The 27,048-nt window shown below is 42.1% G+C and overlaps 1 protein-coding gene across 2 annotated transcripts in view; it reads right to left on the bottom strand.

The window, feature by feature from the left end:
- LOC145354910 (ATP-dependent RNA helicase with zinc finger domain-like) overlaps positions 1-27,048 on the bottom strand; it is a 377,450-nt gene that overhangs the window by 256,493 nt on the left and 93,909 nt on the right. For both annotated transcript variants that reach the window (XM_080206535.1, XM_080206534.1), the window contains one exon: positions 109-227. In XM_080206535.1, the coding sequence (XP_080062661.1) occupies positions 109-227 (119 nt within the window). The remainder of the gene's footprint in view (positions 1-108; positions 228-27,048) is intronic.

Consider the following 27,048-nt stretch of genomic DNA (forward strand, 5'->3'; position numbering starts at 1 on the left):
GGGAATCAGATACACCAGCCACTCATGATGAACCATTTCTAAACAATGACTTATTTCAGTGGAACAAACTGTCAATATTAAAACAAAATATTTTGCAATTTGATATACCTGCATAGGATCTCCAGCCAGGACTATTCTCGTAGTTTTATCAGCCAACCCAAGGGCCATGATGGTTTCACACTCAATTGCTCGAGAAGCATCATCCACTAAAATGTGTGTGAAGTAGCCTGTGGAGAAACAACACATTTAAAACAAAAGAGAATCTGCAAAGAGTTCACATTTACTATACAGTATTCATTAGAAAATATTTCATCGTCAACTTTAGGTTATGTGCAGCTAACTGTGACTTATCTGCATCCTTTCAGGCAAACTTTGTTTTGCTGAGTTTCTCTATGGAATCTGCTGATCACATGCCATGATGTCCATTCAAGTAAATTGAACTCATTATACAACACAAGTCAAGGATACTCTCTATTCCCTTCTGACATTCCAGTTCAGGGATGTCTACTCTTTATCATAAAGATCATTTCTCAGTATTAATAAGTATACTGCAAGCATTAATAAATTAAAATAAGAGTTCATTATTAATGTATAAACTGACTAAGTCTCAACACAACAATTTGCCTTTACGTGGCGCTTTTTATGTAGGAAGTGTCCCAAATGGCTTCACAGAGGAGTAGTCAAAAAGGATAGGACACCAGTTACCTGAGATAATTAAAACCTCAGCCAAAACAGCAATTTCAAAAGGATCTAAAAGAAGGGGGAGTTCTACAAAAGGCCAAAGTCAGAGAAATAAATGCAATGCTCGAGTGGTGGCGGGGGCAGGGGCGGGATGGTGGTGGAACTAGTATAGCTGAATCAAAGAGGTGAGGTGAACAAAAGGGGAGAGGTGAAGCCATGAAGGCCAAGAGTTATAAGTGAGCAGAACAGACAGTGAAGGGCTTGAGCTAAAATCTGTGTGTGAAAGAGTACTGGCAGCAGAGCTTTGTAGGGTATAAGGTGGGAGAGTGGGTGAAAGAAAGTATGTGAAAGAGAGAGAGAGAAAGAGAGAGAGAGAAAGAGAGAGACTCATTCATACAACTCCGTGAAAATAGTTATCCCAACAGAATATCAGTGACCCATTCTTTTGTTAAGCCTGATGCAAAATAAAAATGATTTCCAAGTTGAACCTTGAAGCTACCCAACATTGTTAAGTTTGATAAAATTTTAGTGCTTGTAAAGTTCAAAAACCTGTCTTTATATCACATACGCATTAATTTTTGTATCAGCAGCTTCCCCATGTAAAATCCTGAATCAAACAATTGTAAAGAGATTCAGCCTATGACATCAGTGAATGGTTGTGAGGAACCAAGACAGCAATGGAAACTGATTGGAAACACAAAAATGCTATCTAGCAATTTAACTCTCAACACTATAGCTTTAATAAAGCACCCATTCATAGTCAGATTTAATTGCTTTAAGGTACATCGATTAAATACATTTCAACATCTTGAAATGCCAAATCACAGACTCATGATCAAACAATAAGCAAACAACCACAGAAGGGGCGGAATCAGGCGAGGCAGCATCAAGAGACAAACAAGCTAACATTTCATGTTTATGTCCCATCAGAATAGTTCTGATGAGGATCATCAACTTAAAATATGAATGGTTTCTTACTGTCTCCACAGTTGCTGCCTAACTTGTGAAGTACTTCCACCATTTTCTGATGATATTTCAGATTTCCAGTATTCTCAGAATTTTGCTTTTGAAGTTAGAAAAATTGCTTGAACATCCAGAGACACATAAATGATGATGGTAGCATTGCCTCAAATTAAGTCCAAATATAATCCAAAGGCAAAAATACTTCACTTATCCCCAAACAGAACAAACACAGCCACTAAGTGAGCAATTGGATTTATCAACTGCCAGCTTTCCTTAACTAAGACAGCAAAATTTGTCCAAGTGACAGACAGGCCTTACATTCTGAACATGAACTCCTTAATAGGAACGGCATGTGAACTGCTGCACGGCCTTATAAATCGAGACATTTTCATCAGCAATATGAGCCTTCATTAAAGCCTCAAAGAATCTAGAACACAGGACCATAATTTCAGGAAATTGAGATTGATCATTTAGGACTGAAGAGCAGAAATTACTTCACTCAAAAGGCTGGAAATTTTTGGAGTTCTCTACTCCAAGGATTGTGGATGCTCCATCATTGACTATAGAAAGGACCTAGATGGACAGATTTTTAGTCTCTCAGAAAATCAAGGGACACAAGGAGCTGGCAGAAAAGGAGTTGAAACCCAATATCAACTATGATGGAATTGACTGGTGGAAAGATGAAGCATTAGATCAGCCCCGGAGGGGGGTGTAATGCCTCATCCTGTCAGCTTGGACCTTGTTTGATTGAACTCATGGTGGGATGAAATGTCTTATCTTGTTAGCTTGGATGTGGGGACCATGATTAGACTTAATTTAAATTAGCCTTTTTGATTAGAATTACAGTACTGAAAAGAAAACAGGCTCAATGGGCCACATGGTGTACTCCTGCTCCTATTTTCTGTGTTCTTGTGTCCGGCCATAGCACCTGTATTCAGGCCTGACATTAGGTAATTGATGTAGTCTAACCAAAGTCAATCAATCATTCGTTGTAGTTACTACAAAGGATTACATAGGATATATGGCAGGGAAACAGACCACTCAGCCCAAACAGTCCACGCCAGTGTTCATGTTCCATTCTAGCCTCCTCCCATCTAACCTCATTTAAATCTATTATTATAACCCTATTTTCTCTTCTCCCTCATTTGACTAACTTCTCCTTCAATACATCACTGAATTGCTTCAACCACGTCCCATGGTAGAGAGTTCCACATTCGTACCTCATTTTGGCTTTGGATTTCTTGATGGATGGCCTCTAGTTATGCTCTTCCCCACTAGAGGAAATATGCTCTCTATAACCATTCCACTTTAGGAAGAGGAGCCAAGTCTATCAGCTCTTGTCCCAGAATTGATGTCAATATATCATGAAAAGCAACAGCTCTTTCCCACAACAGCCCTGTAGCCACATGTTAATTCTCCTGCTCGAGAGCATACTATGCTGATTTGCACATATCTCAGGCAATCATCCGGCGATTATGTTCAAGGTCCTGCTTTATAATTGCAATGTTCTATCTGTGTTACAGGTTGTGGGTTTTGAAGAAAAAGATGTGGTTTGCACAAGGTTTATTGTAGAAGCTGTTGCCGACACAGTAGAAAATGAAACCAAGGCAGAAGCCTGTGAAACACCCCAATAACATCAAATCATGTGACCAGCTCTTAAAGCAATCATGCAGCTACTTAAATTACAGAATCATGGAATCATAGAATCCTTGCAGTGCAGAGGAGGCCATTCAATCCAATGAGCCTGCACCAACAACAATCACACCCAGACCCAATCCCTGTAACTCCATGTATTTATCCTATCAATTCCTCTGACACTAAAGGACAATTTAAATGACCAATCAACCTAACCCGAACATCTCTGGAGTGTGGGAGGAAACCGGAAACATCTGGAAGAAATCCACACAGATGTAGGGCAAATGTGCAGACTATGATTGTTACCCATTTCTCACTCATGGCATAATTATACACTAACACTTGATCCCCTTGTTGTAATGAGCATTGCTTTTACCCTCACCTCTCATCTAGCAATTTGAGGTTGTTGTTGACGCTGTACTATCTCTGGGGTTTCTGGAGGTAATAACAAATTTAACATAATTCTCACCTCTCTCTTTCTTTAAAGTTAGCAATTCAGATGAATTTTGGATAGTTGCTTGAGCAGTGTTTCTATAAGATGACAAAAAGCTAGTCACATGATATAATAATGAACCTTGCTCTTTTGAAGCTTTTAAAGAATGTTTCAAGGATTGTATGAATCTTTCATCGAATCCATTGGTTGATGGATGACAAGGCGTGGATTTTTATGCTGAATAACATTTACTTTCAGATAATCCGTAAAATCTTGAAGTAAATTGTGAACAATTATCGCTAACAATTTGTTCTGATTTACAAATCTTGCAAAAATTTTTCATCAAATTTTTCAATGGTTTGTTCAGACGTAGTAGATCTCATGATAACTTCTGGCCACTTCGAGAATGCATCAGTTATGACTAAAAATATGTAAGCCTCAAATGGACCAGCGAAATCTACATGTAATCATTGCCAAGGTATTTTTGGCCAAGCCCAAGGATATAAAGGAGACAGCAACGTTGTATTTCTCATTCATACACAGGATTGACAATGTTCCATTTTTTCTTCAATCTGAGCAAACAGACTCAGCCACCAAAAATAATCACGTCCTAATTCTTTCATCCAGATTATACCAGGATTTTCTTCATGTAGTTTTCAAGAACTCTTCCACACAGGCTAGGAGGAGTGATCACTCGAATTCTCTACAATAGACACCAAACTTGGATGGTCAACTCAACTGGCTTGACACATATCATTTCTAATCAGGATGCAAACAATGCATTCCAGCTCTCATTCCTTTCAGTACTATAGCCATCACCTTCCCCATCCCAGGATCATTAAACTTAAGAAGCTGTCAAGGCAAATGACCTACAAGCAAAGAATAAAGAATATTAGCAAACCTAGTTGATGGAATCTGCTTAATAGGTGAAGGTAAGTATGAAAATGTGATTTCTATTGCTGTCTTTAAATTCAAAGCATGCTCAGTATGCAATATTTGGATAGCCTCATTTTGAAGACTACAAACTAGATGATTGTGAAGAGAATCTTCTAATGCCTTGCCAAACTCACAATGTTGTGCCAAGCTTTTGAAGGTTGCCACAAATTGAGAAATGCTTTTACCTTCCACTTGTTTCCTTCGGTGAAACCTGAACTATTCCATGACGATCAATCACTTTGGAGAATAATGTTCTTCAAGGATCTTTGTCAAGTCTTCATAAGTTTTGGTTCCTGGATGGACCAAGTTCGGAAACAAATTGTACATTTTACTTCAGCTGGGTCATGCCCAGATTGCCCATGACTTTCTTGGACAGGCAATTTCAGCCCTGACCCAACTAGATCTCGGTGAGCAGTCCAAACTGGCGAAAGAATTATGTTAATTTCACCCATCTTTGTTTCGGCACATATGGTTTTCAGGCAAACAGTCTTTGAAAAACGGGTAACCACATCATGATGCTAAGGATGTACTGGGAGCCCCTTCCATTTTGGGCAGGGTGCCACACAGTTCATTACTACCTTGGGAATAATAGGTTCATTGTTTGTTGTAAGTTGGGGGTTTTCCCTCTACTCTGACAGATTCTGAAAAACTTTACTACATCCTTGTGGAGGTGTGGCCAGTAAAAATTCTGGCTGGTGCTCAAGTTTTTTGGTATGCCAACATGTTTGCTAGCCGTAATATTTCCCCATGGTATCTCAGCAGCACCACTGTCTGGTGGATCACTGTCCATTTTTTGCTTGCAGGTTGTGAGGGGTCTCCACTTCCTCATCACCATTTCATTTTGAATGTAGCAGCATTCCGGGATTGCCTGTCTCCGCTTCAGTTTGGGCTTCTGAGCAAAGGTTTTTAACAACTAAAGAAGTTGGCTGCAACCAAGGAGACCTACTTATTTCCTTGGGATGCTCTAGCCTCCTGAAAAGGTCTTAGAGTCACCGACCTACAGTGCCACTTCACGTCTGATGAATTTTTAGAGTTTTTCGAAGAGCTAACCAAGAAGATGGAAGTAGATGTTGTTTAGGATTTTAGCAAGGTCTTTGACAAGTTCCTGCATGGCAGGTTAGTCTGAAAAGTTAGGTCAAATGTGATCCAGGGAGAGTGAGCAAATTGGGTTCAAAATTGGCTCAATGGTAGGAAGCAGAAGGCAATGGTCAAAGGTTGTTTCTCGAATGGAGACCCGTGATTAGTGGCGTGCCTCAGGAGTCAGTGTTGGGACCCTTATTATTCATTATGATTTGGATGTGAATGTACAAGGCATGGTTAGCAAGTTTACAGATGATATTAAATTAAGAGGTATCGTTAATAGCAAAGAAGATTATCAAAAATTACAGGGGGATCGTGATCAGTTAGGGAAGTGGGTCGAGATTTCAATACAGATACATGAGAAGCGTAACATTTGGAAAGTCATACCAGGTTAGACTTATAGTGAATGGTAGGGCCCTGGGGCGTGTTGAGAAACAGAGGGAGCTAGGAGTGCAAGTGATCAGATAGTTTGTTGAAAGCGGCATCACAGGTGGACTGAGTGGTGAAGCATGCATTTCGCACACTGGCCTTCATCAGTCAGGGCACTCAGTATAGGAACTGGGACATTATGTTACAGTTCTATAAGTCATTGGTGAGGCCACACTTAGAGTACTGTGTACAGTTTTAGTCACCCTGTTATAGAAAAGACATTGATAAACTGGAAAGAGTGCAAAGATGATTTACGTGGATTAGTGCTCCTCAGTTGTAGGGAGCAGTTGGCCATGCTAAGGCTTTATTCCTTGGAACGTAGGTGAATGAGGCGTGACCTTATTAAGGTGTATGAAATCACAAGGGACATAAATAGGATGAACACACAGTTTTTTTCCCAGGATAGGGGAATTGAAAACTAAAGGGTAGATTTAAGGTGAGAGGGTGAAGATTTAGAAGAGAGCTGAAAGGCAACTTCCACATGCAGAAGGTGGTACATATATAGAATTAGCTGCCAGAGAAAGTGGCTGAGGCAGGTTCAATAGCAATATTTAAAAAGTATTTGTACAAGTAAATGGATGGATAGGAAAGGATTCAAGGAATATGGACCAATAACAATCAATTAGGACTAGTGGGAGGGCACCATGGTTGGCATGGACTGGTTGGGCTGAAGGGCCTGTTTCCATGCTGTATTGCTCTATGAATGTATGTGTCTTCTAATGCAGTTTGTTTTTTCATAGACTGGGTGCACATAGTGCCTGGCATTTTCCTTGACTTTCTCCTGCAATTGTTTTGTCTCCCTGACTTTATTTGGCTTCTATGGGGATCAGGATCATAAGTGATATATCAGGTCATTACCAAGGAGTAACCGACACCATCCACTGGCAAACTGGGGATGACTCTGATGGTCACCAGTTCTAACACAAGGTTGCACTCCAAGTAGAAGGGGATGAGAACATACCCTCTTTCAATAACCTTTTATGAACACCTTAGCACTGACTGCACTCTGGTGGAAAGGTCCTGCCTTTTCGCAGCAACAGAGTATAGCTGGCCCCTGTATCTCTACAGGTTTACCTGCCTTGCTCTGGGGAAATGTGGCCACTCTTCCTTTTGATACAAAAGCCTTGCAACTCTCAGATTTTCTTTAAATTCACTTGCACTTTAGGTAGTGCATCTACAGAGGTTTGCTGCATCAGTTAAAGTCACAACCTGACTTTCATTTTTTGTGCAGGATTCGGGTGCCCCAATAAATCCCTTAGGCTTTTTACATAACCTCTGGCAATCAGCACAGAGGTGTCCTGCCTACTGGCAGTTAAAACATACAGGCTTTTTGGCCTTACCGCTCTTCTCAGCACCATCAATTCCGAATTAAGGAGGGTCCACTATGTTTCCAGTTGTCCCTTCTTTCCCAGGGATGATCAATTTCCTATCATTCTCCCATCTTTTTATCCTTCTCAGTTGTTTGGTTTTACTAGGAAAGGGTATCCTTTGGGGTAAGGATTTGTGAATACGTTCATAACCATTAGCTGGAGTTGTTGCCTGCCTAAGCCCTGTTAACTCCCAAAGAGGAAAAGACAGTATCAGTAAGGCTCTAGAGTTTTTGAATTCCACAAAGAGAATTATTGTACGAAGATCTTCATCAGTGATCTTATTTTTAAGCACTGTGCTCACTGGTCAAAAGTAAGCTATTAAGCCATTCAAATGCCAGGTATACCTAGAGTCATAGAGATTTACAGCATGGAAACAGGTTCTTTGGCCCAATTTGTCCATGGTAAGAAGTCTGACAACACCATGTTTAAGTCCAACCGATTTATTTGATAGTAAACTCACAAGCTTTCGGGGTTTGTCCCTTCATCAGGTGAATGGAGAGTTCTTGCATCAGACAGAGCATATAACAGCACAGACAGTTTACAGGTTACTGATTAGAATGCGAGTCTTTACAACTAACCTGCTATTCAAGTCTTAAAGAGGCCAACAATGTGAGTGGAAAGAGCACTGATCATAGGTTAAAGAGATGTGTATTGTCTCCAGACGGTACAGTGAGGTTTTGCAAACCCAGGCAAGTCATGGGGATTACAGACAGTGCAACATGATCCCTGTTGAGATCGTCCTCGTGTGCGGAACTTGGCTATCAGTCTCCGCTCAGCAACTCTGAGCTGTTGTGTGTCGTGAAGGCCTCCTTGGAGAATGCTTACCCGAACATCAGAGGCCATGGATGACATCATTACACGTGAGAATACCATCCACCAGGTACATGGTACATATGCTTGCAACTCGGCCAACATTGTTTACCTAATACGCATGATGTGGGTATGCCGGCGTTGGACTGGCGTAAACACAGTAAAAAGTCTGACAACACCAGGTTTTAGTCCAACCTATTTATTTGATAATATACTCGCAAGCTTTCGGGTTAGCCCCTTCGTCAGGTGACCCCTGACGAAGGGGCTAACCCGAAAGCTTGCGAGTATATTATCAAATAAATAGGTTGGACTAAAACCTGGTGTTGTCAGACTTTTTACTACCTAATACGCTGCAGGAAAGAATGTCCCGAAGTATGGTACATTGGGGAGACCATGCAGACGCTACGACAACGGATGAATGAACATTGCTAGACAATCACCAGGCAATGCTGTTCCCTTCCTGTTGGCGAACACTTCAGCGGTCACGGGCATTCGGCCTCTGACCTTCGGGTAAGCATTCTCCAAGGTGGCCTACATGACACACGACAGCGCTGAGTCACTGAGCAGAGACTGATAGCCAAGTTCCGCACACATGAGGACGGTCTCAACACTGATCTTGGGTTCATGTCGCACCATCTGTAACCCCTATGACTTGCCTGGGTTTGCAAAACTTCACTTACTGTACTGTCTGGAGACAATACACATCTCTTTAACCTGTACTTAATGCCCTTTCCACTCACATTGTCGGCCTCTTTAAGACTTGAATAGCAGGTTAGTTGTAAAGATTCACATTCTAATCAGTAATCTGTAAACTGTCTGTGCAGTTATATGCTCTGTCTGAGGCCAGAGCTCTCCATTCACCTGACAAAGGGACAAATCCCGAAAGCTTGTGAGTTTACTATCAAATAAATCGGTTGGACTTAAACCTGGTGTTGTCCCCAGGTTTCTTACTGTGTTTGCCCCAGTCCAATGCCAGCATCTCCACATCATGACCAATTTGTCCATGCCATCCTTTTTTTTAAAACCCCTAAGCTAATCCCAATTGTCCGCATTTGGCCCATATCCCTCTATAGCCATTGTACCCATGTAACTATCTAAATGCTTTTTAAAAGATAAAATTGTACCCGCCTCTACCATCATCTCTGGCAGCTTGTTCCAGACGCTCACCACCCTCTGTATTAAAAAAGTGCCCCTCTGGACACTTTTGTATTTCTCCCCTCTCAACTTAAACCTATGCCCTGTAGTTTTAATCTCCCCTACCTTTGGGAAAAGATATTGACTATCTACCTTGTCTATGTCCCTCATTATTTTATAGATCTCTATAAGGTCACCCCTCAGCCTCCTATGCTCCAGAGAGAAAAGTCCCAATTTATTTAGTCTCTCCTTATAATTCAAACCATCAAGTCCTGGTAGCATCCTAGTAAATCTATTCTGTACTCTTCCTAGTTTTATAATATCCTTTCTATAATAGGGTGACCAGAATTGCACACAGTATTCCAAGTGTGGCCTTACCAATGTCTTGTACAACTTCAACAAGATGTACCAACTCCTGTATTCAATGTTCTAACTGATGAAACCAAGCATGCTGAATGCCTTCTTCGCCACTCTGTCCACCTGTGACTCCACTTTCAAGTAGCCCTAGATCTCTTTGTTCTGTAACTCTCCCCAATGCTCTACCATTAACTGAGCAAGTCCTGCCCTGGTTCAATCTGCAAAAATGCATCACCTCGCATTAGTCTAAATTAAACTCCATCTGCCATTCGTCAACCCACTGGCCCAATTGATCAAGATCCCATTGCAACTCAAGACAACTTTCTTCATTGCCCACTATGCCACCAATCTTGGTGTCATCTGCAAGCTACCTATATTCTTATGCAAATCATTAATATAAATTACAAATAAAAGTGGGCCCAGCACTGATCCCCGAGTCACACTGCTGGTCACAGGCCTCCAGTTTGAAAAACAACTCTCTACAACCACCCTCTGACTTTTGTCAAGAAGCCAATTTTATATCCATTTAGATACCTCACCTGGATCCCATGAGATGTAACATTATGCAAGAACCTACCATGGAGTACCTTGTCAAAGGCCTTGCTAAAGTCCACGCAGACAATATCAACTACACTCCCGTCATCTACTTTCTTGATTACCCCTTCAAAAAACTCGATCAGATTTGTGAGACACGATTTTCCACTCACAAAGCCATGCTGACTGTCCCTAATCTGTCCTTACACCTGCTTAGACCATTTCCAGAGAGAATGGAATTTCAGATAGTATGCCTCTGGCACTAACGGGTATGCATTTAAAATAGCCTGTTTTGTTGTCTCATAGCTTATTGCACTTTTCTCAGACAAGAGAGAGTAAAACTCATGAGCTTTTCCTGTCAGCTTGTGGTGACATGGGACGGCATGATGGCATAGTGGTTAGCATCCCTGCCTCACAGCATAAGGGAACTGGATTCAATTCCCAGTTTGGGTCACTGTCTGTACAGAGTCTGCATGTTCTCCTCATGTCTGCGTGGGATTCCTCTGGGTGCTCCAGCTCCTCCCACAGTCTGAAAGATGTGCTGGTTAGGTGCATTGGCCATGCTAAATTTTCCCTCAGTACACCTGAACAGGCACTGGAGTGTGGCAACTAGGGGATTTTCACAGTAACTACATTGAAATAGTAACGTAAGCCTACTTGTGACACTAATAACTAAACTTTATAAACTGCAACAGCAGGGATCAGTGTTGGGTTGGCCATTTTAACTGCTGCATTACCCTTTTGAAAGGGATGAAGAAAGCCTCTATCTCTTCTTCTTCAAACATAGGAACCTAGTGGTCAAACTTGAATACCTCAGCCCTTAAGCCTGAGCTAAGGTGTCTTCAATAGACATGGAGGGGATTCTCCTTCCTTGACTCAAACTTTTTTAATTCAATAAAGAGAGTGATAGAGAGTAATGATGAGAGCAACATGATAGTCTGTTTCAATAACAAGCACTTTGCATTTCAACATCTCTTCCTTAGATAATGACGTATTTAGATGGCTCGCCAAATAATATAAACTTTCCTTCTCTTCATATTGATTGCTTGGTTTTTCATCTGTACCTTGGAAGATGGTCTTGTGTTTTTAAATAGATTATTACTTCTCATTTCAAATTTTCTATAAGCTGAAAAGTACTTCCAAAAATAAAGGGGCATAGCCCTGTCACAGGTAACAATCAGATGAAGTTAAAATTCAGAATACTTGCATGGCAAACAACAAAAACTGCATACAATAAATAGATAGAGCCAAGAGATCCCACAACCAATGAATCAAGTCTAAGTTATACAATCCTGCCACATCCAGACGTGAATGGTAGTGGACAATTAAATAATTAACTGGTGAAGGAGGCTCCACAAATGTCCACATCCTCAAATGTGCGAACTCAGCACATCAGTACTAAAGACAGGGCTCAAGCAATCTTCAGCCAGAAGTGAGTCGGATTTAGTATCTATCTCAGCTTCCTCCCAAAGTCCATAGCATCACAGATCCAGCCAATAGTACATAAGAACATAAAAACATAAGAAACAGGAACAGGAGTAGGCCATCTAGCCCCTCAAGCCTGCCTCGCCATTCAATAAGATCATGGCTGATCTGAAGTGGATCATTCCACTTTCCCGCCTCCTCCCCATAACCCTTAATCCCCTTGTCTATCAGAAATTTATCTACCCGTGACTTAAATATATTCAGCGAGGTAGCCTCCACCACTTCAATGGCACAGAATTCCAGAGATTCACCACCCTTTGAGTGAAGAAGCTCCTCCCCAACTCTGTTCTAAACTACACCCCCCTTATTTTGAGACTGTGCCGTCTAATTCTGTTTTCTTTTTTAAGCAGGAAGACTCTCTCTACCTCTACCCTATCTAGCCCCTTCATTATCTTATATGTCTCTATAAGATCCTCCCTCAGCCTTCTAAACTCTAACGAGTACAGGCCCAGTCTATTCAATCTCTCTTTATAAGCTAACTCCCTCATCTCTGGTATCAGCCTGGTGAACCTTCTCTGTACTCCCTCCAAGGCCAATATATCCTTTCGCAAATAAGGGGACCAAAATTGCACACAGTACTCCAGTTACGGCCTCACCAGTGCCCTGTACAGTTGCAGCAAGACCTCCCTGCTTTTATATTCTATCCCCCTCACTATAAAGGCCAACATTCCATTTGCCTTCTTGATCACCTGCTGCACTTGCAGACTGAGTTTTGCGATTCGTGCACAAGGACCCCCAGGTCCCTCTGCACTGTAGCATGCTGCAGCTTTTCACCCTTTAAATAATAATCTCTCCTACTATTATTTCTACTAAAGTGGATAACCTCACATTTGCTGACTTTATATTCCATCTGCCAGGTCCTCGCCCACTCACTCAGCCTATCCAGACCTCTCTGTAGACTTTCCGCGCTCTCCACATAATTCGCTTTTCCACTCATCTTCATGTCAGCAGCAAATTTTGTTACCCTACATTCAGCCCTCTCCTCCAGATCATCTATGTAAATGGTAAACAGTTGAGGCCCCAGCACCGATCCCTGCTGCACTCCACTAGTCACCAACTGCCAACCAGAAAAGCACCCATTGATTCCAACTCTCTGCTTCCTGTTAGATGCTCTGTACGCATCGGCTTTTAATTTAATACTCTCCTTTATTTCCTTCAATAACCACAGCTAGCTATCCCTTTTCTTACAGTCCTTCTTTACCATCGGAATATATTTCTGCTGAGTACCAAAAAAGATCTCCTTAAAAATCTTCCACTGTTCCTCAGCTGTCCTACCAACCAATCTGCGCCCCCAATCTACATTTGCCAATTCCGCCTTCATCTTATCATACTCCACTCTGTTCAAACAGAGGACACTGATTTGGGACCCTACTTTCTCATCCTCCATCTGCATCAGAAATTCAACCATACTATGATCACTCATCCCAAGAGGATCCCTCACAAGAAGATCCCTAATTCTACCTGCCTCGTAACACAGTACCTCCCTCGTAGGTTCCGTTACATACTGTTCAAGGAAACTATCCCGACAGCATTCCAAGAACTCTTCCTCAAGCCCACCATGTCCGACTGGAGTCAACCAATCAACATGCAGGTTAAAATCCCCCATAATTATCACCGTTCCGTTTCTGCACGCATCAATTATTTGCTTGTTTATAGCCCACCCCACCTCAAAATTATAGACCACACCCACCAGCGACTTTCTCCCCTTACTGTTCCTTATCTCCACCCACAACGATTCCATGTTTTGCTCTTTGAACCCTATATCTTCTCTTACTATCGACCTGATATTATCCTTTATTAACAGAGCTACCCACCTCCTTTTTCCTCCTGTTTATCCTTCCTAAATGTCTGATACACCAGGATATTCAGTTCCCAGTCCCAGTCACCCTGCAACCATGTTTCCCTGCAACCACGGCCACTAGATCAATAGTCTCCAGCCAATTCATTTCATTCCATATGATATCAAGAATTAGCTGAAGTCATTGGATACTGCAAAGACAATGGACCCCGACAACATTCTGGCAATAGTACTGAAGACTTGTGCTCCGAACTAACCGTGCCATTAGTCAAGCTGTTCCAGTGTAGCTACTGCAAAGGCATTTATCCAGCAATGTGGACATTTGTCCAGGGATGTCCTGTCCACAAAATGCAGCCCAGCCAATTACCACCCCATCAGTCTGTTCACGATCACAGCAAAGTGATAGAAAATGTCATCGTTAGTGCTATCAAGCTACACTTGCTCAACAATAATCTGCTCACAAATTCTCAGTTTAGGTTCTGCCAGGGCCAATCAGCACCTGACCCCATTGTAGCTTTGGTCAAAAAATGAACAAAAGAGCTGAACTCAAAAGGTGAGACAAGAGTGATTACCCTCATCATCAAGCATTTGACTGAGTGTGGTATCAAAGAGCCCTAACAAAATGAAAGTTAACAGGAATCAAGGAGCAAACTCTCCACTGATTAGAGCTGTACCCAGCACAAAGGAAGGTGAGTTGTGTTTGTTGGATTTCAATTATTTCAGTCCTGGGACATCGCTTCAGGAGTTCCTCAGGATAGTATTCAACCAACTTCAGCTGTTTCATCAATGACGTTCTTTCCATTGTAAGGTCAGAAGTGGGGATGTTGATGGATGATTGCACAATAATCAGCACCATTCGAGTTCTCAGATACTGAAGCAATCTGTGTACAACAAGACTTGGACGTGGAGACTCTGGAGAGGGTGCAGAGGAGGTTTACCAGGATGTTGCCTGGCATGGAGGGACTGAGTTACGAGGAAAGGTTGGAGAAACTGGGACTTTTCTCCTTGGAAAGACGGAGATTGAGGGGAGACATGATAGAGGTATATGATACTGAAGGGAATAGATAGAGTCAATAGTGAGAGACTGCTCCCTAGACTGGGTACAATTACGAGAGGTCATGATCTAAGGGTGAGGGGGGAGAAGTATAATTTGGATGTGAGAGGAAGGTTCTTCACGCAGAGGGTTGTGGGGGTATGGAATGCGCTACCGAGTAGGGTGGTGGAGGCAGGAACGTTGGACTCGTTTAAGGTTTACTTAGATAGACACATGAGCGAAACGGGGATGGAGGGTTATGGTAGGGGGTATTAAATAGGGTCAGATCCTCGGGAGACACCGGAAACGTTAACGCTTTTGTCTTTTTATTCCGCAGGTGGAGGTCCACCTTGTTGTCAAACGAGGGGCATGCACACGGTGGGTCGTGCGTGGGCTGCTCTTGGAGGTTCCAGGAGTGGCCTCGTACTTCGTGTCGGTGTGTGTGCTTGATCCTGGACCGGTAGACGGGCGCCACAACAGCTCAGTGACTAGCACTGCTAACTGTGCAGATACATGGATTTGGGCCTGTGTCTGTGGGAGTTTGCGCATTCTCCCTGTGGTTGCATGGGTTTCCTCTGGGCGCTCCGGTTTCCTCCCACACCCCGAAGATGAGCTCTTAGGCTGATTGGTTTACCAAATTGACACTATTCTCCCCTGAATCTGGCTAAGTTAGGGGTTCCACTCGTAGACGCACAGGGTAGAACAGGTGTAGGAGGATGCGGCGGCGCGGGCTCATTGGGCCGAAGGGCCTGTTTCCCGTGCTGGGTTGTTCTTTGTCCTTTGTAATATTCAAGCTTGGGCTTGCAAGTGGCAAGTAACATTTGCGCCACATAAGTGACAGGAAATGACCAAGAGAGAATCTAACCATCTCATCTTGACATTCAATAGCATTCCATCCCTGAATCCCCCACTATCAACATCCAAGAGGGTTACCATTGACCTGACATTCATCAGGACCAGCCACATAAATACTATGGCACACAAGCAGGTCAAAAGGTGGGGATTCTGCGGTGAGTACCTCACCTCCAGACTCCAACAAAGCTTGTCAACCATCAAAATCAGGAGTGTGATGGAATGCTCTCCACTTGCCTGGAACAGTGCAGCTCCAACAACCTTCAAAAGTTCAATACCATGCAGAACAAAGGCAGCTTGTTCAACTGGCATCTCTTCCACCACCGTCAACGTTTCCTCCCTCCATCACTGATGCACACTGTGTACAAGATGCAAGATCTACAAGATGCACTGCAACAACTTCTAGCACCTTCAAAACCAACAACCTCTACCACTTCAAGGGCAGCAGATGCATGGGGACACCACCTATGTTCCCCTCCAAGTATCCTAGCTTGGAACTATATTGTCATTCCTTCATTGTCACTGGGTCAAAATCCTGGAACTCTCTCGCAGCACTGTGGGTGTTCACACAGCACATGCACTATAGCAGTTCAAGAGGGCAGCACAGCATCACCTTCATAAGGGCAATTAGAGATTGGCAATAAGTGCTGTCCTGGCCAGTGGCACCAACATCTCATGAACAAATCTTAGAAAGGTCCTCCCTCTTTTTTGCACTTTATTTTCTACTACTCTTGAGAAGGTTTTTGTGTCTTCTACTGTGAAGACTGATATAATATATTTATTCAAATACGCTGCCATTTCTTAGTTTCCCATTATTATTACTCCAATCTGATCCTCAAGAACCAATGTTTAATTTAGCAATTCTCTTCCTTTGGCCAGGTGTTGCCCAGTAAACTATGGTCCACTCCTTCATCACACCCAATACCGCAACCCCTTCCAACTGTGCCTTCCCATGCAATCACAGAAGGTGCAAAATTTGCCCTTTTACCTCCTCCCCGCTCATCACCCAAGGGCCGAAGCACTCTTTTCAGGTGAAGCAGCACTGCATGCGCATCTCCTTTGCTCTGGTCTACTGCTTTCATGCCCCCAATGCAGTCTACTCTACATCGGAGAGACCAAACGCAGACCTTTGCTTTGCAGAACACCTTGCATCCATCTGCAGCAGGATACAGGCCTTCCCGTCGCTGGCCATTTTAACACATCACCATGCTCTCCTGTCCACATGTCCATTCTTGGCCTTCTGCAATATTCCAGTGAAGCTCAGCGCGAACTGGAGGAACAATACCTTCCAAATAGGCATTTGACAACCTTCCTGACTGAACATCAAGTTCAACAACTTCAGACTGCAAACTCTCTCCTCCACCTTCACCCCATTTCCATCAACGTATATTTTATTTACTTTTAAAATTTATTTTCATTTCTCAATTTTTAAAATCTCACTTTCCAGTGTTTCCCTTGTAACACTTTCCCCTAACTCCACTGCACTAGGGCCAACCTGTTGCAGGTTGTCCTTTGGCACCCTGCTTACCCTTGTTCTTACTTCAGCCATTTACACATTTTGATATCTTAACGTGCAGCTATTATCACCCTTCCTAGCCATGATCACTCCATTTACATTCCCTTTGTCTATTTGGCCATGACGTTTTTGTCAATCTCTCTCATCGCCACCAACTACTGGCTCTCTACTCAGCCCCTACAGCCTCCCGCCTCCCACTCCCCACACAACCTCCTCATCACAACAGTATAAATCTCATCTTATTTTCTATTGTCTTTAGCTCTGACAAAGGGTCATCCAGAATCGAAACATCAGCTCTGTTCTCTCTCCCCACAGATGTTGTCAGACCTGAGATTTTCCAGCATTTTCTGTGTTTGTTTCAGATTCTAGCATCTGTGGTGATCTGCTTTTACATCTTCCTTTCTCATAAACTTGTAGAAGCTTTTGCTAGTTAACTCTCATATCCTAATTTCTCCATCTTTAATAGTTTCAGTCTTTCTTTGCTGCCTTCATTCCTTTATAATTGCCTTAATTTAAGTTTATGATATTAGTTTCAAACCCAAGTTTGTCCCCTCAAACTGAATGTGAATGTGAAATGTGTCATATTGTGGTCACTCTGGCCTAGAATATCCTTTACTTTGAGATCATTAATTGTTCCTGTCTCATTACTTCTTACTGTGTTTACCCTAGTCCAACGCTGGCATCTCCACATCATTACACATTACCAGATCTAAAGCAGCTTGTTACCTGCATTTTCAAGAGACTCCAAAGAATAACTTAAAGGGTATATTCTCCAATTGCAAATTATTAATTATGTTGCAAGATACTTTGCATATTCTTCTCCAAATCAGTTTTATTAGCAAAATCTGCACAGTATTTTTCATTTTCCGATTACTACGGAAAAAAACTACTCATTCTCTGTAGTGTACATAATAATGATTCTACTCAAGAGTCAATGTGGGAGCAGAAAGACATTAACTCAATGCAGAGATTAAATGATGCTGGTTCCAGATTTAGGTTTACAGAAACCACCATACAGTCATATACATGAGAAAAAGAAATTGGAAAAAGCTAAAACCTTCATAATTGTTGTATTAATTTTAAAAACCCGAAAGTTCACAGACAAGATTACTTCAACTTGTTCCAGTACAATATACCCATGCAACATATTCCCAGTCACCTGTATTCTCCACAAAAGTAGAGATTCAACTTGCACAGGGTCAGAACGCAACATTTTTCCAGGAAATATCCACTAGTCACAAATTAAGTATTCTTGACATCATTAACAAAATTACTTCCCCAGTTATTGGAAAAAAAAATCAACAGGTGGTCAAAATTGTCAGATACTGCATAGTTATTTAAGTTACTGAAGGCCGACCAAAATCCCATCAATGCCAACAGCCTTTATTGTACTTTTATATAAATCATAGTTTCAGCCTGAATTGCGCTTAATTTCTCATTAAATCCATCCCAGAATTGTCTGTACAGAAGGACCAATCAAAATTTATGACTAACACTATAGGCATTTGTAAGTTAAATAGAGCATACCATTCCAACATGATTTCTTTATCTTTGCAAGCTCTAAAAGCAAAATACTTGAACTTCAACTAGAACTACAGATGACTGGAAGCCTGATTTAAAAGCCAATATGAAAAAAAATTAAACAAAGACACAAGGTTCTTCAGCAAATGATTTTCTTATTCTATATTACAGGGATTGACCAGAGTTTTGGTGGGGGGGGCGGGGGGGACAAAATCAGAAAAGGTTATTTGAAACTTGAGTGAGCAGATTTCATCCATTGTTCCACAGGGAAAGTCAATAAGATAGTTTTTAATTGAGCAGTCACCTTGTTCAATAATTATAATTATATCACCATTGTGCTGATTTTCCTCTGAAACTGTAAAAAAAACACGAGCCAGCTTCAGTGTCAAATTCTACAGCCTGGGCTTTAAGCTTCAACGAACGGATTTTAAAAGTAGCAGTGCCACGGAGTGGTGGGACACAGTTTTACACGTACAATTCACTACAGAGGGAAGCTTGTTGATCACAACTGTGCCACGATCAGGCATCCAACGAAGGATGAAACAATCAAAGATTAGTTGTGCAAATCTCATCTTGCACTTTGTCATGACGGTGTAACGGTGGCACAGCAGAAATCATGTAAGAGAATGTTTTGCATATGATGTGGCTTTCTGGACAGCCATCATTTAATTATTTACATTCAATTTCATATCCATCAGTTTGTGAACATAAAAACATCCAAACTCATCTCCGCATCAACGGAGAAACCAGCATTTGCATTTAGACCTGCACACTGACCATCGCCTCCCTCAAGAGCTGCTAATCACTTAAATGGCAACATCATCCTCTACATCTCAATTATTTCAGAGTCTCTGTCTAATCAATCAACCATCATCTTGCCCATTTCAAACTGGCATAGCAACAATCACTGTTCACACCAGGATCTTTCCTGTTAATCTGTTTTTTTCATCAGGTAACAATCTCCTCAAGTGGACATTGATTTTTTTTGTGACCATGGTAGCTAGGCTTGATCTCTGCTCCTCTGAGCTCCTTGGTGGTACATTACTAACATTACCAGCATATCAGTCAGCAGAAATTAGACTGACACCAACCATATAATTACCAATTTAAAAAGTTACAGTCCTATGCAAAGCAATCATATTTTCCAGGGGAGCACATTTGTACAGTTTGCTTGTTCTGTTATGAACCATGTCACAAAATGTTAGGATGCTATTAAAATGAACATTTTTGTTTACACAAATAAAATCAAACTGCCATGTATCTTGTAAACCATGTATGGGCAGCAACTAAGAGAAAGGAAGAAGAAAGGATAGGGAACTGGGTGTTCTTTGCAATTGACGCAATTAGTAGTCAGAGTCCTGTGAGCCTGAAAGCAGTTTAGACATAGATGAGAGGTTGAAGAAGCAGCAGCAAGAGAGAGAGGCAACCATCTCCAGGAACCAGTTCAGCCAGAGATAAGGGGTTGAAGACAGCAGAATAGCAAAGGAGAGGGCAGACATCCTCGGGAACTGCTCACCAGAAATAAAATGCTAAAGGTGTAAAAATATTTTATGCAAAAGATTGTTTCGTTCACTGAACCGAAGACCATTCACAAGTTCTGGTGACTTAATCTGTATGGTGTGGTAATCACTGGCTAGATTGATCACTAGGTTTATGTTTATTATTTGGAAAACAGAGGTCTCAGCAGAGTTTAGGATTACAGGGCAAACAGATACTTCTGGCTTGGGATGAAGTGCCAACTGTTAATTTGCTAAAGCATAAGATTGTTCTTTGTAGAGTTTTATTATCTTTCTTCTACTTCAATCAATGCTCTTTATTTGTTATTTAATGAAAGAGGGGTCTGAGTTTTCAATTTCCACAAATATTGCTTGCTAACATCCAAAAAAATGCATCACGGGATGTTTCAAGTTGGAACACTCTCACACATAACATCAGTGAGATTTTCTCACAAGTAAAGGCTACCTAATGAAACACATAGCCAGAGCAGTACCACATAACATCTCACAAGTAATTCATTGGCTGCAAGGCACTTTGGAATGACAGAATTGTTAGAGAATATTTAGAGACATTTGGTTCATCACATCGACACCAGCTCTCCAAATGAGTGGTTCACTGAATGCAATTCCCAGCCAGCTCCCCATAGCTTAGCATGTTCCTCCTTTTCAAATAACACTCTAATTTCCTTTTACTGTATTTGGTCTGTTTCTTGTTAAAGAATTCACTTGGCATGAGTCATACACCATATTTTCTTGATTCCTCATATTCTCCATCTCCCTTATCATCCAAGATGCCCTGCTTTTGGTTTCCCTGCTGTTGGGCTGTACTTGAGACACCTCTTCAAAGATCACTCTTCATCCTGTTACAGTATTTCTTGTCAAACTTTGATCCATTTTACCCTATTAGATCCCTTTTCACCCATTTAAATTAGTCCTCTTCCAAATTAGGGCCAAAATTCTCCGGTTGCTCATGCCAGTGGGATTCTCTGGTCCCGTTGTCAGCGCACCCCCACTGCGGGTTTCCCACCAGCATGGGGTGACATCAATGGGAATTCCTATTGTCAACAGTAGGACCAGATAATCCTGCCGCTCGCAAACAATGCACCACCTCCCACCAGCAGGAAACATGCGGCTGAGGGGCCAGAAAATCTCACCCAACATATTCTATTTTAGTTTGTTCCTTTCTATTCATTACTGATCTAAATCTTATGATGCTCAATCCTACCCTTGTGTTCCCCCACAGACGTTTGGTCCTCCTAGCCCATCTCATCCCATAGCAACAGATCCAGCAGTGCATCCTTCCTAGTTGGACTGAGAAAGATGCTGAGAATATGAAAAATGCTTCACAAATGCAAATTCTTTTTCAACAGTTATATCGCTCATACATTTTTTTCCAAGTCAAAAGAGCCAATTTGCCAGTCAGGAGTTGAGATCAATGCTGAGAGAGTGATCATTTTATTCCCCCCTACAGCAGCTTTTATTCAGCCAACATGATGGCTTGCATTTCTGGCACAGCATCAGTAACAATTCCATCTGGCACATAGTGGATTATGACTTACTAGAGCATCAAAAGAGCCAGATAAAATAAGTATCTATTACCTGATGAAGAATAGAAGATTTTGTTCTTTTTTTCTCTTGCACACAAGAATAATCAACTGGAATTTACGTGGCCAACCACTCATCACTTCCCAGTTCAAATTTTTATCTTTTGCTCAATTGGCAGCTGTGAGCAATGATGTGTCCTCAAGAGCAGTCTAGCAAAACTTGTTAGAGGTAGTCCGGGGCGTATGGACAGAATTTTTCTGATTCAAGAGGAAAAACATGCCAACCACACAAGGATCCCCCACTGTTATGGCATTCATTTTTCTGGAGTTTGGTTATGTTTACTTCATATTAGCTAACAGCATGACTGACTATATATACTTATTCATTGCACATCATTGCCCATGACTCCCTGTTCAAATCCTGTCAGTCTGCTTTCTGTCTTGCTTATAGCATTAAGAGTGCCCCATTCAAAATCTGAATGACATTCTTTGATTTTGACTCCATCTCTCCTTGAGCGATGCATTTTTTTAATAGTTAACGATTGCCCTCCAGCACCTCTTCCTGTCCTCATGTTCCGAGGTGCAGCATACCAAGCTGGTATAATTCCTACAATGGTTCTTCCTTGCATGCCTGCATGGTCACTTCTTGTTCCCCTCCTATGCTTCATCTATACGCAAATTGATGTGGAGATGCTGGCATTGGATTGGGGTGGGCACAGTAAAAAGTCTCAGAATGCTAGGTTAAAGTCCAACAGGTTTATTTGATAACACGAGCTTTTGGAGCACTGCTCCTTCATCAGGTGAGAGTGATGAAGGAGCAGTGCTCTGAAAGTTTGTGATACCAAATAAACCTGTTGGACTTTAACCTGGCATTGTGAGACTTCTTACATGCAGATTGCATAGGTTTTCATAGGCACAGCAACGATATTCATCTTTAACTCAGTGCTACTACACTTCATTCTACAACTGCACCCATGCTATCTGGCTGCCTATCCCTTTTAAAGTTTTGAATGAACCAGGGGTGGGATTCTCCCCAAAAAATTCTAAATGTTGGATCTGTGTAAAAACTGGAGTAAATCCCGCTGGTTTTTTTGGCAGCATTTTCAAAATGAATCTCTCACATTGTGCACTGCAGACTGCACTAGTGTGAATCATATTTTAAAAATCTGTGAATGGGGCCTCGTCCCACTGGAAAGGCCGGCAGCATAGCACTGAGCCGGACAGTGTCAATACACTGATTTTGTCAGGGCCAAGACTGGCGCTTACAGAGTAGCCCTGCACTGCCGCCTCCCGATCACTGGCCAGCCCCATGACCCCACAATGCTGTCCCACCAATCCCCCCATGGACCAATGGCTGGCCTCCCAACGTATCCAGACCAGCCTCAAGCCCTCCAGCAGTCCCAATTTCCACCCCACCTCACGTCAAACCATCACCCCCAGTCCCGATGCAACCCGCCCCCCAACCCCATTCTGATGTTCAGCCCTGATTGCTGGGCATTGCCAGCCTGGCCCCCCTGCACTGCCCAAAAGGCAAAGTGGTGATGCCCAGGAGTTACCTTGGCACTGCACCCATTCTGATGTTCAGTCCTGATTGCTGGCCTCCTTCTCTCCGTCTCTCACCAAGCCTAAGTGCAGAATGGCAATGAGACATCCCACCCCCACTGATCTCCACACCCCCACAAGAGGCCCAGCCCCCAATAGGTCCGACCCCTCTGGCCCCACCCCCGTGGCACTGACCGATGCTCAGTGTGCAGTGCCAAGGTAACTCCTGGGCATCACCACTTTGCCTTTTGGGCAGTGCAGGGGGGCCAGGCTGGCAATGCCCAGGGCACCCTCCCTCACTCCTGACCTCAGGGAGGGCCTCCACTGTCCCCCTTCACTCCTGTAGTTATTTGGGCAGTAACTTTGGGGGCTACTGTAAACCGTGCTGAAGTGAAACAGGGGGCAGAGAGGCTGGTGGTCCAGAGACTTCAATCGCAGGCCCGCTAATAAGGTGCTAATCCTCATTTTAATAATTTATGCAACTCTGCACAATTTCTGGTGTGGAGCTGACGGTGCTGGAAATTCAGCAGCTGGAGATGCACGGAGGCCATGGTGCCCAGCTGGGAGTCAACTGAATGGCCTCTGTTTGAGTCTCGCAGCACAGCGGGTTGGGAGAATCACTCCCCCAAGATCTTTCAGCAGCTCAACACTGGCAAGACTGATCAAAGCCATTCTAAACACCCTCATTGATCCCACCAAGAAGCCATATTCTAGTCCCTAAATCAACTCCGCCTCCACAACCACCACTACCTCAATCTGGATGCCCAGTAAAGCTCAGTCTGTCGTTGCGTTTCCTTTAGGTACTGCTGAAATTCAGTTTCAAACCTTACATCCACTCCACAGCATACAAATAGGGACTGATGTTTTCAGGTCCAAAGATTTAGTTTGTATTCATATGAAAGGAGTGCCAGAGTTCAAGGCAAAACTGTTCGAATGCCGAGACTAACACGGGACTGAACTTAAAAAAACAGTTGTGTAGTATGATGCATGTTCAGCAATCTTGGTCTTCCACCAAAAATAATTTTGGGGTTGCAAGCTCCCAACAGCAGTCTCTTTTTCTGCCCCATCAGTTCCCCACATACTGCATGAGCGCACACACTTCCTATCTCTTCCTGTATTCAATCATTCAACTCAAGAAGTGCAAAAACCAATCTCATTCTCGGATTGCTCCCAAAGAAGGAGAAATCAAAAAGTAAATGTATCAAAACAATGGTCAACTCCAGAACAGATAGACACCTATAGCCTGCCATAAAAAAAATCACAATAAGGCATTTTACCTCAAACAAGGGGACAACCCTGCTGACAATTAATCCAGCTATGACTGTGTTGCAGCTCATTACTAAAATGGAATTCACAGAAATAAGGATCTTGGGGTGCTTCAAGATCCCCTTGAATTCAAATTAATCAATGGTTCTCTGTGTGTCTCAAATTCCATATCATTAGAAATTTGAAGCCAATTTTTTGCAAAATTTTAAAATAAACTGCAAGTTTTCAAATATGAAAATATCCTGCAATCACAATAACTATATTTTTAGTTATTCATTATATTGTAATGCAGGAGTGGGCAAATATTTTAGCCAGTGGACCAACCGTGTGTATAGAAATTATATAGGCATCAATGTTCAAGGAACGAAGCAATAAAATAAAGATAAATATTGGTACAGATAAACATGGAACCTTTATTGTGACAATTATACTATTAACATAGAGTTAAGGGTGAACATCAGAAGCATATGTGATGTTGCTGCAATAATGATGTCAGATCACATAACTGAGAAGTGAAAGCGATCTGGAAGGAGCAGAAGTTTCAACTTTGCACACAAGTCCAAATGTTTAAATATTTGCTGTAAATAAAAAGAGTAATAGTTTTGAGAAACTACACAAGCAGCATATTTTGGGAGAACAAATAATCCTCCAAACCTCTATCTAGACCCTGACTGTACAGTTAAACAACAAAACATTACATTAATTAAACAAAACGTACTCCCTATTTCATGCCCATTGGCTTACTTTAAAACACACAATTGGCCACCTTCTTTACAGTAACATCAAGGTCCGGAGTTATTCTTATAGGAACACAAAAGCAAAAGTAGACCATTCAACCTGTTGAGCCTGCTTTGCTACTTCAATACGATCATGGCTGATAATCCACTTCAATGTCATTTTAGTACACAATCCCCATATCCCTTCATGTCACTCATATTTAGAAACGTGTCGATCTCTGTTTTCAATGTAGTAAATAACTGAACTTCCACAGCCCTCTGGGGTAGAGAATTTCAAAGATTCACAACCCTCCGAGTAAAAAAAATCCTCATCTCAGTCTTAAGTGGCTTCCTCATTATTTTGAGATTGTGCCCCCTGGTTCTAGACTCACCAACCAGGGGAAACATCTAGCCCGGCATCTTCCCCATCTATCCCTTTACGTATTTTGTATGTTTCAATGAAATGAAAACTCCAGAGAACACAGGCCCAGTTTCCCCAATCTCTATTCACAGGACAGGCTGGTCATCCTGGGAGCAAGTCTGTTGAACCTTTGTAGCATTCCCTCTATAGTAAATAGTATCCTTTCTAATGTAAAGGGACCAAAACTGCTTACAGCACTCCAGGTGCGGTCTAGCCACAGTTCTACACAATTGAAGCAAGGCTTCACTAGTCCTATACTCAAATCCAACTTGCAATAAAGGCTAACATACCATTAGCCTTCCTAATTGCTTGGTGCATCTGCAAGTTAGCCTTCAGTGACTTATTGACAAGGACATTCAGGTTCCTTTGTACATCTACACTTTCTGATCTCTCACCATTTGAGAAATGCCTTGCACATCTATTCCTTTGATCAAAGTTGATAACCTCATATTTTTCCACATAATATTCCATCTGCCATGTTCTTGCCCACTCACTTAGCTTGTTCAAATCCCCTTGAAGCTGCCTTGCAGTTTCCTCACAACACGAATTCCTACCTAGCTTTGTGCTATGCACAAACTAGGAAATATTACTTTTGACCCTCACATCCAAATCATTAACATATATTATGGACAGCTGGAGCCCAAGGTTTTTTGAAGTGCCCAACTAGTCACAACCTGTCAGCACAAGAATGACTTGTTTATTCTTACTCTCTGTTTTCTGCATGTTAACCAATCCTTAATCAGTGCCAGTATTACTTCCTATCCCATGTGCCTTCATTTTATTAACCAACCTCCTAAAGGGAACTTTATTGAAAACCTTCCGAAAATCCATGTATTTGACATCCACTGACTCCCCTTTACAAATTCTGTTAGCCACATCCTCAAACTCCAACATGATTTCCCATTCATAAATCTAAGTTGATTATGTCGAACCTGATCATAATTATTTAAGTGCCCATTTATCACATTCCTTTGTAACGTATTCCAGCCTCTGCCCTACTACTGTTGTAAGCCAAACAAGTCTGTAGCTCCCCATTTCTCTCTCCCTCCGTTTCTTAACTAGGGGGTGAAATTTGTACCTTCTAACCAGCAGAAATCATAGCAAAATTTTGGCATCCACCATTGCCATAGCTCCCTCTTTCAACACTCTAGGATGTAGAATATCAGGCCCTGGAGACTTATCAATCTTCAGTCTCACTAATTTCTCTAAATACAACCTTCTTACCATTACTGATTTCCTCATTGTCCCTTTATTTTGAATTCTGAGGGATTTCTTGCATCTTCCTCAATGAAGACAAACACAAAGTAATAACCAAAAGAGAAAATGCTGGAAAATCACAGCAGGTCTGGCAGCATCTGTAAGGAGAGAAAAGAGCTGACATTTTGAGTCAAGATGACCTTTTGTCCAAGCTAAAGGGCATAGAAAGTGGGAGATATTTAAACTGCAAGGTGAGGGAATGAAAGATGAGTCAGAGCCAATATAAACCAGGGGAAAAG

The sequence above is a fragment of the Carcharhinus amblyrhynchos genome, chromosome 18 (assembly GCF_965287045.1).
Source record: "Carcharhinus amblyrhynchos chromosome 18, sCarAmb.v2.hapA, whole genome shotgun sequence".
NCBI classification, from domain to species: domain Eukaryota; kingdom Metazoa; phylum Chordata; class Chondrichthyes; order Carcharhiniformes; family Carcharhinidae; genus Carcharhinus; species Carcharhinus amblyrhynchos.